General features: G+C 36.4%; 1 protein-coding gene across 2 annotated transcripts; it reads right to left on the bottom strand.

Annotated features, from left to right (window-relative positions):
- Nucleotides 1-348: 348 nt before the first annotated feature.
- On the bottom strand, nucleotides 349-14,226 carry anxa6 (annexin A6). 2 transcript variants are annotated; one of them, XM_058797012.1, is made up of 25 exons: nucleotides 13,921-14,226; nucleotides 12,728-12,779; nucleotides 10,350-10,434; nucleotides 10,153-10,247; nucleotides 9,803-9,916; nucleotides 8,809-8,899; nucleotides 8,626-8,705; nucleotides 8,334-8,390; nucleotides 7,857-7,950; nucleotides 7,403-7,498; nucleotides 7,259-7,317; nucleotides 7,042-7,164; nucleotides 6,700-6,758; nucleotides 5,647-5,725; nucleotides 5,184-5,265; nucleotides 5,000-5,094; nucleotides 4,771-4,884; nucleotides 4,332-4,422; nucleotides 4,079-4,158; nucleotides 3,954-4,007; nucleotides 3,759-3,852; nucleotides 3,575-3,670; nucleotides 2,564-2,622; nucleotides 1,791-1,913; nucleotides 349-875 (listed from the first exon to the last, which is right to left on the bottom strand). In XM_058797012.1, the coding sequence occupies exons 2-25, from the start codon at nucleotides 12,734-12,736 to the stop codon at nucleotides 816-818; spliced, it is 1,989 nt and encodes a 662-aa protein (XP_058652995.1). In that variant the 5' UTR covers nucleotides 12,737-12,779; nucleotides 13,921-14,226; the 3' UTR covers nucleotides 349-815. The 2 variants fall into 2 exon arrangements, with proteins under 2 accessions (XP_058652995.1, XP_058652994.1); XM_058797011.1 differs by having other exon boundaries at nucleotides 1,776-1,913; nucleotides 13,921-14,225.
- Nucleotides 14,227-14,645: the final 419 nt, after the last annotated feature.

Here is a 14,645-nt window from a genome sequence, read left to right as displayed (position 1 = left end):
CTGTGCAATTCATGAAAATACTAAAGGTGCGGTCGAAAGGTCCATTGTCTGTGGTCAATAGTGTAATCTGTGTGACCAACTTAAAGCTGTTGCAAAATCTGCGTGGGCAAATATTCATGTGGATTCCTATTGAAATGCCCATGAAAGCTTGCGTACATGACCGCACTTGAAGTAATTAATTTTATTTCTTTACTTTTGTATGAAAAAAAGTCAAAGTACGCACATCCAAAGTATCTTGGCCAGGTGCAAGATCAAAAAATACATCAAATAATAAAAACTTCAGTCTTTGACCGAAACGTTGCCACTTTTAACTTTTTCTAAACAAAGGGAGAATAACAAGCGTGCAGGTCTTTTTTGTATTATTTACTTTTGTATGATCAACAATTTTGGTATTTTGTTCATAAGCATATCACCACATTCTGTACTAGATTTAAAGCAACTTTTGGTATTAAAACACATCAACAATGGTGTCCATCTAACAACACAAACTCAAAGACGATCACGTCTTTTATTTCTGGGGTGATCAATTTAAACAGGGTGTTGGGTAACAAATGAAGCACTGGTAGTACGGTAACACCATAAAAAGTGCTTTTAACTGTAAAAAACTGTTTCGTGCACGATTTCAGAAAATGGGACAAGGTATGGCTTCTGCATAGGTCATTAGCTTTGGCGTAGGCATGGCAGCAGCAGCAGCAGCAGCAGAGGGCACAAAGACTGTGTGTTGACTAGCATCTCAGAAACAACGAATGGGAACACAGTGCACTGGTTACTTGGCATGAATATCCTGTGACACATCTCGGATGACAGACAATGTTCTAGTCCTCACCTCCACAGAGAATCAAAAGGGTTTTACGATAGTCTCCTGATGTGTCACCCTGAGAAAATAATTTGATTTGGTCAGAATAAACATTTTGAAATAAAGCATCAAAACACACCCAATAATTTGGGAGGTGAACATCATAATCATATCAGTGGAAATTTGGTGTTGCATAATGATATTAAGCCATTATGAAATTCACTGCATTACGTAATTACAGAGCGTTTCGCATAAACTTTCATAATAACTGTACGAGCAGTGAGATCAACAGATCACTTTCCTTCCTTCATGGTCTAAAGTGCATTTCCATGGAAATAATGTTTGCAAATGCAAATGAAAATGTTATGAAACCATGCAATTCTACAAAACAACCATTCTAATCAGGAAAGCTTTTGACACACACCTTAAAAACACACACACACACCAGAGACTTGTTCTCAGCATGCTTTATCTGCAAGCATCTAAAAATAAATCCTGCTGTTATTTTTTTTTTTCTTACATATGATTTGAATTTAAATGAAGCATTAGTTTGTTTCGGTTGGTTTATTTGCATACTGGCCTAACTAATAGCATAATAAGCCCCAAAAACAAGACATAAAATGTATAATTTAGTGTTGTTATTGATCTCTAAAGGGAGTTTTGACTACAGAGCCAGTATAGACCTGTAAGAGCTAGAACACTTCCTGTCTCCTTTCTCTCCACCAATCAGATTCAGCACACTGAGAGGAAGTCAAGCATGCAGGGGAAATTCCTAAACAGCTGAGTCGAGCGAGTACACCGCAGGAACCTGTCAAACACTCTGTTCCCCTCGACTTAACCAAAAGAGGATGTGCAACGCCTACAGTAAGGCAAAACACAATATCTACACAACTCTCTTTTAAATTCATTAACATCCCATCGCACCAGTAACACATGCACAAATGCATGCAGTATGTATGAGAGGGAGCACACAACTTACAACGAGCGTCTCTACCTGGATGAATTCATGCAAAGAGGCGTCATGGGTCTCCTTGAACTCTTTGCGGATGTTGAAGAAGTCAATCTCGGAGCGGGACACCATGATACGGATGAGAGCCCTGTCGTCTGTTCCCAGGCCCTGCAGGGAAAGTCACAGTGCTTAGGAAATTCTGGCCTGACTGCTGATCTGTGCGATGCTTATGAAGCAAAGCATTCAGCAATAGTGCTGATTCTCATCACAGGGCCTGTGAGTCATAATCAAGCCTGAGAACCATCGCTGGCACAGATACTCTCTCATCAGATGAGCTCTACATGACTGTTACTTTACACAAGTGTGTTTAGCCCACAAAAACTAAGACCATAAAACATGTTTCATTTTAGAGTGAGCGACCTACTCAATAAAGCATGATTTTAATCAGTGTCTGTAATTCATCACTCAGAGTAAAGGTTTTACTCAGAGACTTAAGTCCTCAGTTATGTTTTATTTCAGCATAAACTCATGATTTTTCCCCTTGTGAAATAGTAAGTGTGGGAATAGTAAGAGCCTTCTGAACTCCAGACTACTGGAGTGTGATTACTGTTGCATGAGAACAAGCATCTCCATTTGCTCCCACTTTTACTGGGAACATTGAAACAATTTAGATATTAAATAATGATTTTATTCCTGTTCTGTAGGCACTTTGAGTTGACTGATGTCATGTTCTTGGGCTAAATCAGCTGTTTGAGTTAGTTCCTCCTGCTCAGAGACAGATGTTGAGGGAAGTGTTTTACATAACAATGCACTTTTACCTTCATGGCTTTGTACAATCGGTCAGAAAAGTAAGATGGCTGATTCTTCACACTCCGCACTGGAAAATATACACATGTAATTGCTATTTTTTAGATGACTGGAGTCATATGATTTTTTTGCATGTAAAACATGTGATCATAAATGTCACTGCTTGCTGATCTAATCATACACCCCTTATAATGCTAGAAAATAGAGTCATAATTTGTAAGACTTAAAGACGCCTTGACGTACATCTTCAAGACGTACACAATGTCTGCAGCTCTGTTATAAACCTTAATCAGGTTAGGCTGTGAAGGATAGACTTACAGTCTTTACAGTGGAACACTCTGTTTAAAGGCCATAGATCAGGTAATTTTCATAATTCACAACTTTCAAAACTGTTTTATAGTGTTTTTGTCTACTGAAAGTTTTCTTCAGGAAGATGTTTCATCATCTGAACAATCGCTATGTTGTTAAACAACAGTACAGTCCATTGAATGCACTGTACTTCTATCACTCACAGCCTTAAATTAAACATGGTACTACCCTGTGTAGTTACTGTTAACTAAAACTAAACTACAACTATAAAAAAAATGTTTTGTTGATTGAAACAAAGCCAAAATAAAATCAAATATAAATCTAAAATGAAAAACTTCAAAAAAATAAATAAATCAAAAATATTGTTTATACAACTGAAATATTGCAACGAACTGAAATAAATGTTAAAGTATAAAAAATTCTAAAACTAAAAAAAATCAAAGCCTAATGGAACAATTAAAAAATATATAAAAATGATAAAAGCCCATAAGAAATTTACTAAACTTCGAAATTATATAAATAAAAGCTCATTTAAAATATGAATAAATACTATCATTAATTACAACTTATTTTGACAGTATGTTGCACTCAAATTCATTTCTCATTTCCTGATGATATGTATCCCTGTATAATAAAAAAATCTAATTCAAAGTAATTTGTCATAAAATAAGTATTTTCCTGATGCTTGGTCATTGTCCTGACAAAAATCTTACCAATAGCAAACATGGCATTTTTAACATCTCCTGACATCTCCTTCTTTATGATCTGTTCGATATCTTTGTTGCTGCACCTCACAAATTCCTGGAACACTGGAGGGGATATAGCGAATGTTGGCTGGAGCGTCCATGAAAACATGTATTAGCATGTATACCAGAAGCAAACATGAGTTTGCATTACCTCTCCTCAGGTGAGGAAAACTCCTCGTGCACAGAATACTCATGAACTTGTCCTCCATGTCACCAGAATCTTCATTGCATGCATCTGCCAATTCCTTAAATTGGACAGAAATCAAATCTTATGATAATACTCTGGCATTACCTTTATACTTGGTAAAGAAAAGACAGTTGTGTTTTAGGAGTATTTCACACTTACTTGGGCATCTTCCGAGGCCCTGGCCATGTCTGCTGGGTCCTCCTCACGGGCTCCCTGACAAACACCATCAGAATGAAGTAAAATATGAGTTTGTAAAGCGCAAAGTATGAACTGTGTAGATGTACCTGTGCCAAAGATATCAGGATCCGTTTGAAATGCCCAGATGTATCCGATGCGATGCTGTCCTCCAAACTTTTTTTATAGGCTATGTAGAAGAAAGTATATAATATATATGGGTAGACATAAAGTGATGGATAGTCTATCTGTAAATAAATAATTGCCCCATTACAAAGACTTTTTTATGTCTGTTTAGCCTAGATAAATGGCGCCGCCTGCTGGACAATGCATTATTAAATTTACAGCAAGATTTTTTGTTACCATTCTGATAAGCAGAACACATATCCTGAATCTCCTGGTTGCTCCTAGTGACCAGGATCTCAATCAATGCATGTTCATCTGTCCCTGCGCCCTATTAAAAAAAACAAAACAAGCATCTACTTAAGCATAAAAATAGCATTTCATACCAAACTGCTTTAGATTAATATATGTAAACTCATATGCATATCACTAAAGTACTGCTTTTAATGTCATTTCTTTACTAACCCAGTGAAACTCAACATGAAAGCAACATTGGCAAACAAACAGTCCTTGTAAAAAGAGACTATCACCTCTGCTCTAGTTTGGACAGGTCACTGACCCCCAGTAAACAAACGAACACAGAGGATAAATAGCAAAAGCAGGTCGATCTGCCTTTTCTATGACTCAATTAAGTTTTTTGTTTGGTTCCACCGTGCCGTTACAATTTTATTCTCTTTACCTCCATGGCTTTCTTCATCATCTTAGCGTCAAACTCTGCTGGAGTCATCATGAGACCCAAGATGAGTCTTTCCAGGTTTTTGGACAGTTCTGATTTTAGGTCAGCCATGAGATCCTGATGGAAAACAACTGTATAAATCAGCTAAATACCAAATGCATACACATTTACAGTAACCACAGTAATATACTCTGTTCAATTGGGAACAAAACTAGACTGGGCGGTGTCGTACCCTTCCCAAAAGAGATTTAAAAGTCTGTCTGATCTCCTGTCTCTGTGCATTGCTCCTGTGTGCCACAATGTCAATAATTGCATCTTCATCAGTTCCTGAAAAATAACAGGAAATCATATCTTATATTTTGCAATTCTTTGGCTAATACATGCTATTAACCATAACATGCTGTGTTTTTACGCACCAAATCCCTTCATTGCTTTTCTCAGAGCTTGAGCATCACTCGCAGGGTCAAAATTTTGATATGGTCGCACAGTTCCTCTTAACTAGCGATGGATAGGAAAGACAAAATTACACACTTACACATTAAAAAAGACATACACACATTGATAACACTGATCTATCAGTGTATATTTGTTAAACTGATTAACAGCAACGTCACATCAGCAGCACAAGCACACATACGGACACACTGAGATCTGTGGGATTGGTGTGACACTGAACTGAGTGACTGGAAAAGTGTCACAGGAACTGGCAGCAAATCAAGACTCTGATTAGCAAATTGAGTAGCATTCGGATGCTATCTGTGCACAGACAAAAGCTCCGCTGTTTGTTCAGGGTGCATGACACAGTTATCAACTCTAGCTTGGCCGGCGCAGAGGATAATATAATGCATGCTGCTGAGAGAAAACGTGGGGGTCTCCAACCTGGACTTTGGTCATGGCGCTGGTTTCCCACATCTTGTAGGCAATCTGTGCAGCCTCTGGGAAGAACTCCCCTGCAATACTGAGAAACAAACAGCTCTTTAGCCTTTTGTGCTGACAGAATAACAATGTGTGGATTGAGGGCTTGACAAAAACAAAATAGCATCAATTCTTGATCTCTGGCCCTGGCTCAATGAAATTTGCAAGAGCATCTTAATCATACAATACAGTATGTAAATATAGAGGTACTGTATGTAAATACACTACTGTTCGAAAGTTTGGGAACAGTAAGATTTTCATTCAGGAAGGACGCATTAATTTATTTTTATTTATTTTTACATTTATAACGTTACAAATTATTTCTATTTCAAATTATTGCTGTTCTTTTAAACTTTCTATTCATCAGAAAATCCTGAAAAAAATATATCATGGCTTTCACAAAAATATTAAGCAGCACAACTGTTTTCAACACTGATAATAATAAGAAATATTTCTTGAGTACCAAATAAGCATATTAGAATGATTTCTAATCATATGACATAGTAGACTAGAGTAATAGCTGCTGAAAATTCAGCTATATTTCCGTTCATTCAAACAGAAAATCAAATTGTAGTAATATCTCACATTATTACTGTTTTACTGTGTTTTTCATCAAACAAATGTGGCCTTGGTGAGCATAAGAGACTAACATAAGAAAAACATCCAAAAATACTTACTGACCTCAAACTTTTGAACAGTAGCATGCATTAAAAGAACATTTAAAGAAAGTATAGATAGAAACTCACGCCTTGTTGTTTCTATATACTGTGTCTAACTGTTTTATGATGGACCAATGTCTCCCTCTACTGATTGTTCATAGTTACTGCAAAACTGATCTAGAGAAGTTTGTGTTTTCTGCACCACTAGAATCATTAAATGCAATTTACAAAATAGTGACTTTAGTGAAATAGTGAAGTTTTTGAGATGAATCTGCCTTTGAATGGCTCACTTATAGTTATCTCTGCATATAAAGCTAGGATTTTTAACATTTAAAAAATGACCCTTAAAACAGCTTACTCATCATCTCCTCCACACAGTTTCAGCAGGGTGCGCTTGTAATCCCCGGATGTGTCATCCTGTTGGGTTAACGCATGGCAAAATATATTATTTACTATTTTGTTAACAGACACACACAACGTGCACCCTGTGGGCAACTTTTAAAATAAGAGCCATCACTGTACCACATGAATAAGCCATATTTCCTATGTAACTACACAACAAATGACAAACGCAATTATAAGGCCAAGGAGAAAAACTTCACTATTGGAAATTATTTCAAACAATAATAAATGTAACACGCATGAATATACTGACAGAATGAAGAAAAGTCTGGATTCTGATGTGTTTGTGTATATGCACCTGAATCATGTTGTACAGAGATTTCTCATAGCGCAGTCTGAAGCACTCTCTGATGTCCAACATGTCAATCTCAGAGCGGGAGACCATGATGCGGATCAGAGTGTTATCAGCCGTACCCAGACCCTGCAGACAGATGGGAAAAATGACAATCCATTGATATAAGCCTTGAGAATTGCAATTTCACTCCATTACAATTCATTCTAACAGGTAACGCTACCTTCATGGATTTGTAAAGGCGTCTGGCGAAGAACATGGGCTTACTCCTGATGCACTGAACTATGGGAAATAAACAAAAAAGCAGATCTTAGAGAAAACGCAGCAGTGAGCGTTCAGGTATTGATTGCATGGTGCCAAAGCTTACCGACAGCTAACATCAGCCTTTCAAAGTCTCCAGAGAGCTCGCTCTTAATACTGTCCTCAACGGCCTTCTCAGCAATTTTCTGGTATTCGTCAAATACTGAAAAACACCATTATTTATTTGCTGTTACATCATACAGAATTTATCCATGTCACATTGGGTAATCAGAATACTGCAATGAATCTTAACCATTTTAAAATATAAATTCATTAACAATAATAATATTGCACAGTGGTGCACCTTGCATAATCACACATCATTTAAGTCATCGCACAGTGGTTTTGTTTGTTGCATTACACACTCTCTTTCAGATTATTAAAAGCATCAACCTGATGGTCAAATCTAATCGGCGGTGCAGTGAAGAGTGCTACAGACACAGAAGAGAGATTGTGTAGTGGAGGAGGGGTGTTAGTCAGCAGAAATCTCTGTGTCCAGTATGTTGCTGCGGGTCTCATACCCAACTGCAAATGGGTCACACTTCGGTTTCCCAGCAGCATGATGAATTTGGCCTCGTCTGTGCCCCACTGTGCCTCTCCTGCGTCATACAGGTCCTACACAGTGAGATTGCACACAATCATTCTTTCAGGATGCAAGTCAAGAGGTCAAAAACACACTTGCTAAGTTGGGATGGTTGGGTATTCTAGTATTCTACATAGTTTTCCTGTTGCCTTTATGCACTAAAGAGCCAAATAAACATGTAAATAAGCTTAGAATATTCAGTTTCGTTTTATTTTCTTTAAGTGAGAAAAAAAGAGACCACAGAGTTATACACTCATTGTAAAAAAAAAAAAAAACATTGTCCACAGAAGGTCACAATCAACAAATCAGAATCAACATAATATTGATTTGTAGCATCATTTATCCAGTGATCTGTTTGAAACAGATTGTAATTTATAGCTAGTTCTAACTCTAATATTCTAATATTCACACTCACTTGAGCATCTTGCTCCACGAGGTCTTCACTAACAACATCATCTTCCTCTCTGGTCCCCTAAGAAACAAGACAATCACCATTATTAATCACAAACAAAATGGAGACCATAAAAAAGAATCAGATTGTCATTAAACTGTATTGTAAAACAAAAAAAAAACAAAAAAAGACAGATCTACAATTAACTCACACAGCTTCTGGATTTTTTTTAAAACGACAACATGAATGTTCAAAATCATAAATATTTAAACCTTTGATATACTGTATAAGCGTAAATCAACAAGATGTGACTCACCTGAAGCAAAACAACCAGCATCTTCTTAAAATGTCCAGATGTGTCCCCTATAACATCCTCTTCAAGGTCTCTGCCATATGCTGTAAATACAATCACAGAGTCAGGCTTTGCACCAGTTCAGAAGAATCTCTTGTTTCTTGTTAACTTGTGTAAAAAAAATAAAAATAAAAATAAAAAACTCACCATCTTTGTATGCTTCCACCAGATTATGAATCTGCTCATTGGTTCTTGAAGTGAGAATTTCAATCAAACATTTCTCATCTGTTCCTGCTCCCTTTAAAGCACAGCAAGAAGCTCCATTACTGAGCAAAAATCACATATTCTGTCTCTTTAATTTGTATTTGTCTATTTGTAAAGGATAATGCACAGTCAGCTAGTATAATTATTCAGAGGGATATGAGGGGTATTGAAATTAAAGAGTTGTTCAGTATTTGTTCATGTTAATTCACAGTGCATTAACTAACGTTAACAAGCACAACTCGTGATTTTAATAATGCATTAGTAAATGCTGAAATTAACATTAACGAAGATTAATAAATTCTGTAGAAGTACTGTTCATTCTTAGTTCATGTTAACTAATGTAGTTAACTAATGTGAACAAATGAACCTTATTGTAAAGTGTTACCAAATCTATTTCTTTTCTAAAGGTATAGTCAGACACTTCTTCCATGTTTTCTATAACTGAAGTCCTGATTGGCTAAATCCTTTTTGATTTTTCACAGCCATAAAGATCATGACATAGTTAACACTCACTAAAGAAAGAACTGGACTAACCATTACCATTTGATTAGTTAAGGAAATTCACTTACCGCATCCTAATGATAGCAACAGCAAAATAGATTCACAGAACAAAACATTCAGTAAACAACAGAGAATATAGCTGATACTGTAATTGGTCTTTTAATGAATGATTCTTAGAGATGAGGTTGTTAGTCACTATTCTGTTCTGTTTAGCTGATTGACAGATATAGTATAGACCACACATTATGTAGTGGTTAATCTAATCATTATTAAATATATTTTCAGTAAGTATTAAGGACAGAATGAAATAATACAGCATAACACATCTATCTGAATACAAGCCATGCATTTGAATAGTTCATTTCAGTGCAATTCAATCAGCCAGCACATTTAACTGAAAGTCTCAAATTCTCAAAGCATCAAGATTCTTACATACCTTAATGGCATCCTTGATTTCTTTGGCATCATGATAGGCTGGAGGTCTCATCAAACCCACAATCAGACGTTCAAATTTCCCTGTCAGCTCATATTTCAGATCATCAATTAAATCCTGTAAAATAACGTATTTTTGATAAATTTATTGTGTATTGCTGTACACCCAAAGCGCTTTACAATCATATGGGGGGGGTCTCTCCTCAACCACCACCAGTGTGCAGCATCCACTTGGATAATGCAACGGCGCCAGTGCGCTCACCACACCCCAGCTAGGTGGAGAGGAGAGAGTCATAGAGCCAATCAAAAGTCTTTTATGCATTTACTGAATGCTTGCCAGAGATTTTCCAGTACCTTCCCATACTGTGATTTGTAGGCAGCACGTATCTCCTGCCTCTGAGCATTGCTTCGTGAGGTAATCAGGTCTAAGATGGCCTCCTTGTCACTTCCTGTGACACAAAACAGAATACTTTTAAGTGAGCATATTGACATATCCCAGCAGCCATTGGCTTCATATTTAACATCTATAGATGAGGAGTCCTGACACTCACCAAAGCCTTTCATGGCATTAAAGAGGGCCTCTGCATCACTGCCTGCATCAAAGTCAGGGTGATCTGCAATTGTACCTCTGAATTCCTATAACAAAAATAATAAATGTCTAGTTGTTGTTTTTATTGAACAGTGAAGTCCAAGAGTTGTTACAAGATTAATCTTATCAAACCCAATGAATAATAAGCATTAAAAATGTTTTCTTTCCATATTACAAGATAAAATTACTTATTTTCAGGGAATATATCTAGAATTAATTGCTCTTCCCCAAATATATTTTTCTGTCTTCAAGCATAAATTTAGTGAGGTTTATGCTTAAACAAGAAAATTTTGTATAATAATATTGTGAAATATTACACATTATGCAATAAAATGCTTCTAATTTAATTTATCTTAAAATTGAATATATCCTTGTGATGGCAAAGCTGAATTTGCATTATTACTCCAGTCTTCAGTGTCACATGATCCTTCAGAAATTATTCTAAGACATTAATTTGGTGCTCAAGAAACATTTCTTTCTATTATCAATGTTAGAAACGCTTGTGCAGCTTAATGATTTTGTGGAAACTGTGCTATATGATTAATCGAATGTTCACATCTATTTAAAATAGTAATATTTTGTAACAATGTAAGTCTTCGCTGTCACTATTGATCAATTTACTGCATCTCTGCTGAATAAAAGTATTAATTTCTTTCAAAACTTTTGAACAGTAGTGTATATAAAAAATATATAAAATATTTTCTTAAAAAACATCAGAAATCATTATTTTCTAAAGTTAATTCATCTTGTTTTAAGGATGCCTGGACATTTTTACTGATGAAGACAATTATTTTTTGCAGTGCATTTAGATATCTTTTACAGTCTCATGCATTATACTGTACTCAAAAATGTATTTTAAGTTGTTCATGGGTGGGACAGGCTACATGTGTTTATATAATCCCAAAATGTAATTTTACACCAACAATCAGACTCTCCCTCATCTGGCCTTTAGTCCAAGACTCCAAACCCAAGCGAGACTATACAAAGTGGACAGCTGACACCTGTCAGTGCAGCAGTTGTGTGATATGGTCAGCAGCAAAAGTCAGTTTGTGTGTGACAGAGAGAGACAGAAAGCCTGTATGCGACTTAAATGTCTGTAACCTTACACTTTCAACCCTACTGAATCTATAGAGGGATCGTTCTCCTTCAGAGAGCAGCAGACCTCACATCTGACAGGGCATAAATGCTGCATGACTGTGCATTTTCAAAGTTCTTCTGCATTCAATGTCTCCCTACAATTATTCCCCGTTATATGGGCCTTGCTGGTGTGTCTTAGTAGGGCACAGAGCCAGGGTCCTCCCCCACATGCTTCTGTGCACATGCTCAAGGCCTCTCCAGCAGCTATCTCTCAACACAGCAGCTGCAGGGTTCCACGTCTACAGCAACAGACCCCTAGCAACACCGATTTCAGCAAGCAAACATCCGGCCAGGCACACTTCTACAATATTATAAGAAATGCTTTATGTCATCTAGTGTAGTGGCAAGCAGTTTCTTGCTTTCAGAAAACATCTAAGATATCACTGAGAAAGTTTTGGAGTCTTTCAGCTACAGAGAGCAAAAAACTGTGAAATATAACTTATAAACTTACAAAATATAGCAATATAAAGGACATTTTCTGTAGAAAATGTGATTGCTGTAGAAAATGTGATTGCTACACATCAATGGTAAACTCCCCAACATGTGGCAAGTGGAAACCATTACTATATGGTTTTCAGAATGTCACCAGCATGGTCCCTCCTTGAATTTAAGTTTTTTTTTCTCCCATTTTATCATTCTGCATTTGTAAATTTTGAGCACTTACAAAAGTAATAGCTCATCTCTCCTCAATAAGCTACATAATTTAAGGTATTATTCATGAGCGTAGCACAAACAAGGTTTAATACTTAGGGTTAGAGGTTTATTCAAATCCCTCATCCTAATAATAGCAAAAGCAATAGTGATGCTTAATTTTACAAGCATCAATAATACATAATGAATTATTAGTGTGCTTTTTGCTACTACCTATTCAAAAAATAAAAAATAAATAGGTAAGATATTAAGATTTAAATAATAACTCAAAAATAAGACCACTGAGCCACCACATGTCTACGTGCAGCATTGTGGTGTTTGCAACAGATCTAATTTTTTAATGAGCAACTCATTGACCTCTGAGATTCCGTAAAGAAAACTGTGATATCCTATACTCTCTGAACTACAATAGATGGAAAACGAGATTCGTTACCATGAGAAAGGAGGCAGAGTTCATGTCTTTGTGGGCATTTTTCTAACTACGTGATCAAAATGCAAACGTTATATCAACATAACACAAGTAGACACATTGATGTAGAAGTTTTGGCTTACTTTGCCCATGTTTGATCAGTTACCGGTTGTCAATGGAATGATAGTCTTGAACCTGAGGAGAGAATTAAGAAGAAACAAATTAATGTTAGCCTGTCCTTAGCTTGTGTATGACTAAAGACAAAATGTAATGTGCTTTTTATTTTCAGAATCTGAGTTAAGTCTTCTATAAGCTACAGTGGAAACTATGTTAGATATATTATCTAGAGTCCTCTATTCGCAAGTGTAGTTCAAAACACATTGCTTCTGAAGCAAATAGTCTATGAATGTTTCCATATTTTTACTCCTATAAGTATCACAAACTGTTCAATCTTTATGACTTTTGTTTAATTACACAGGAATGATCTAAAAAATAATTTCCCCCTAATTTAAACCATTTCTACTCCCTATAGGTTTAACCGCTGAAGGCAAAGCCACATTTTCCACAGGATACTCTTGGCTCCACCTAGTGAGTTTACACTATGCTCTCTTTCACTACATCATAATCAGGCAAATAAAGAACAGGGAACTCTCAGTGATGGAAGAACTCTAAGTCTGCAGTGGACCAATGGAAATTTGATTCTCTGTTATAATGCCAAAATTGTGCACAAATCATCCGGAAGATGCAAGCAGTTACTGCATAATGACAATTCATCAAATTTCTCGCTTCTTCATGTATGTTGTGTAAGCATGATTGATTGTGCACTCAGAAAAGATCATATGCAACTTTCTGTATTGTTTAAATTGTAGCCTAAATGTGTGTCAGTGGAGTCCAAAAATAGGCATGTCTCTCTGTCTGGTCTGAGTCAGGAATACATCCAAGGTCTAAGAAAGACATTCACAGCCCCACCCAAGCAGCAATACCGCAAATCACAATGAAATTAATTAAAAAAATGAATGAAAATTATCCTCAGCTTATCTGATATGACATAAAAAGACGTTTCCTACAATCATAATCTTAATACCTTTGCATTATAATCGACTTTTCACATTTGCAATAATCACACGTGTGTTTATTTTATAAAACTGAGAGTCTATATAAAGTTTTGTGGTAGTAGGAAAAAATTGGAACTCATCTGTGAGCGCTAAAGTTATTAAAGTGGCACCATTTGCCTATGAAACGCGCGTTTATGTGCTACAATATGTGTCCCACTATTTGCTAATGCATTCGTTAAAAATAGTTACAAATAATAACAACAGCAAAAGCAACATTTTACCTTAATCTCAGGGAGTCTCGAGCTCCGGTTGACGGTGGTCCGTTGTCTCTCGTCGGTGGTCTCGCTGAGAAACGTCTGTGCGTGTATCAGCTGTTCTTCTCTGACGCAGAGTATGCGGCGCAAACCTCACGCAGGATTCAGCTCAGGATATTAAACAGACATGATGTAATATCCACGGCGTGTCGTGATAGCCACTTCTCACAACTGACGAAGGGATATAGACCTACTATCAGTGAAGACATGAAGCGTTGGTTTTTCAGACAGTAGCCTATTATCTGCAGTGCACCTCCTGATCTGCATATGCAGCTAACTTGGAAATACCTAGAAGTCAAGATGATAATTTGAGAAACAAATGCACAGTATGCAATTTGTGAGGTTAACGATCTACTCAGCAAAGTTTTACACAATAAAATAGTAATAAATTGAATGTAATAAAATTAAAATAAATTTGACATTGAAAAATTATAACTGAAATGGTTACTGTGTGGCAGCCACCATGTTGACATCAAATGATCATCTGTGGTATGCAGTTCACATAGATTTCTTTATAGTATTTTTGCCTCTTTTTAAAAACAAACATAAAAGTACTTTGCAGGGACAGGAGCTGCGCCAATAAGTGTCAGTATCTGAAAACCGTTAATTTTGGGACAAATAGCCAGCTAAAAAGTACTTACTAAATGCGCCTTTAATATCTGAAACATTACTAAATAGACTCCCTTTTATTT

This window comes from Onychostoma macrolepis, chromosome 14 (genome assembly GCF_012432095.1).
Source record: "Onychostoma macrolepis isolate SWU-2019 chromosome 14, ASM1243209v1, whole genome shotgun sequence".
Lineage (NCBI taxonomy): Eukaryota > Metazoa > Chordata > Actinopteri > Cypriniformes > Cyprinidae > Onychostoma > Onychostoma macrolepis.
The sequence above is the reverse complement of the archived record's forward strand: the minus strand, read 5'-3'. Positions and strand labels throughout refer to the sequence as shown.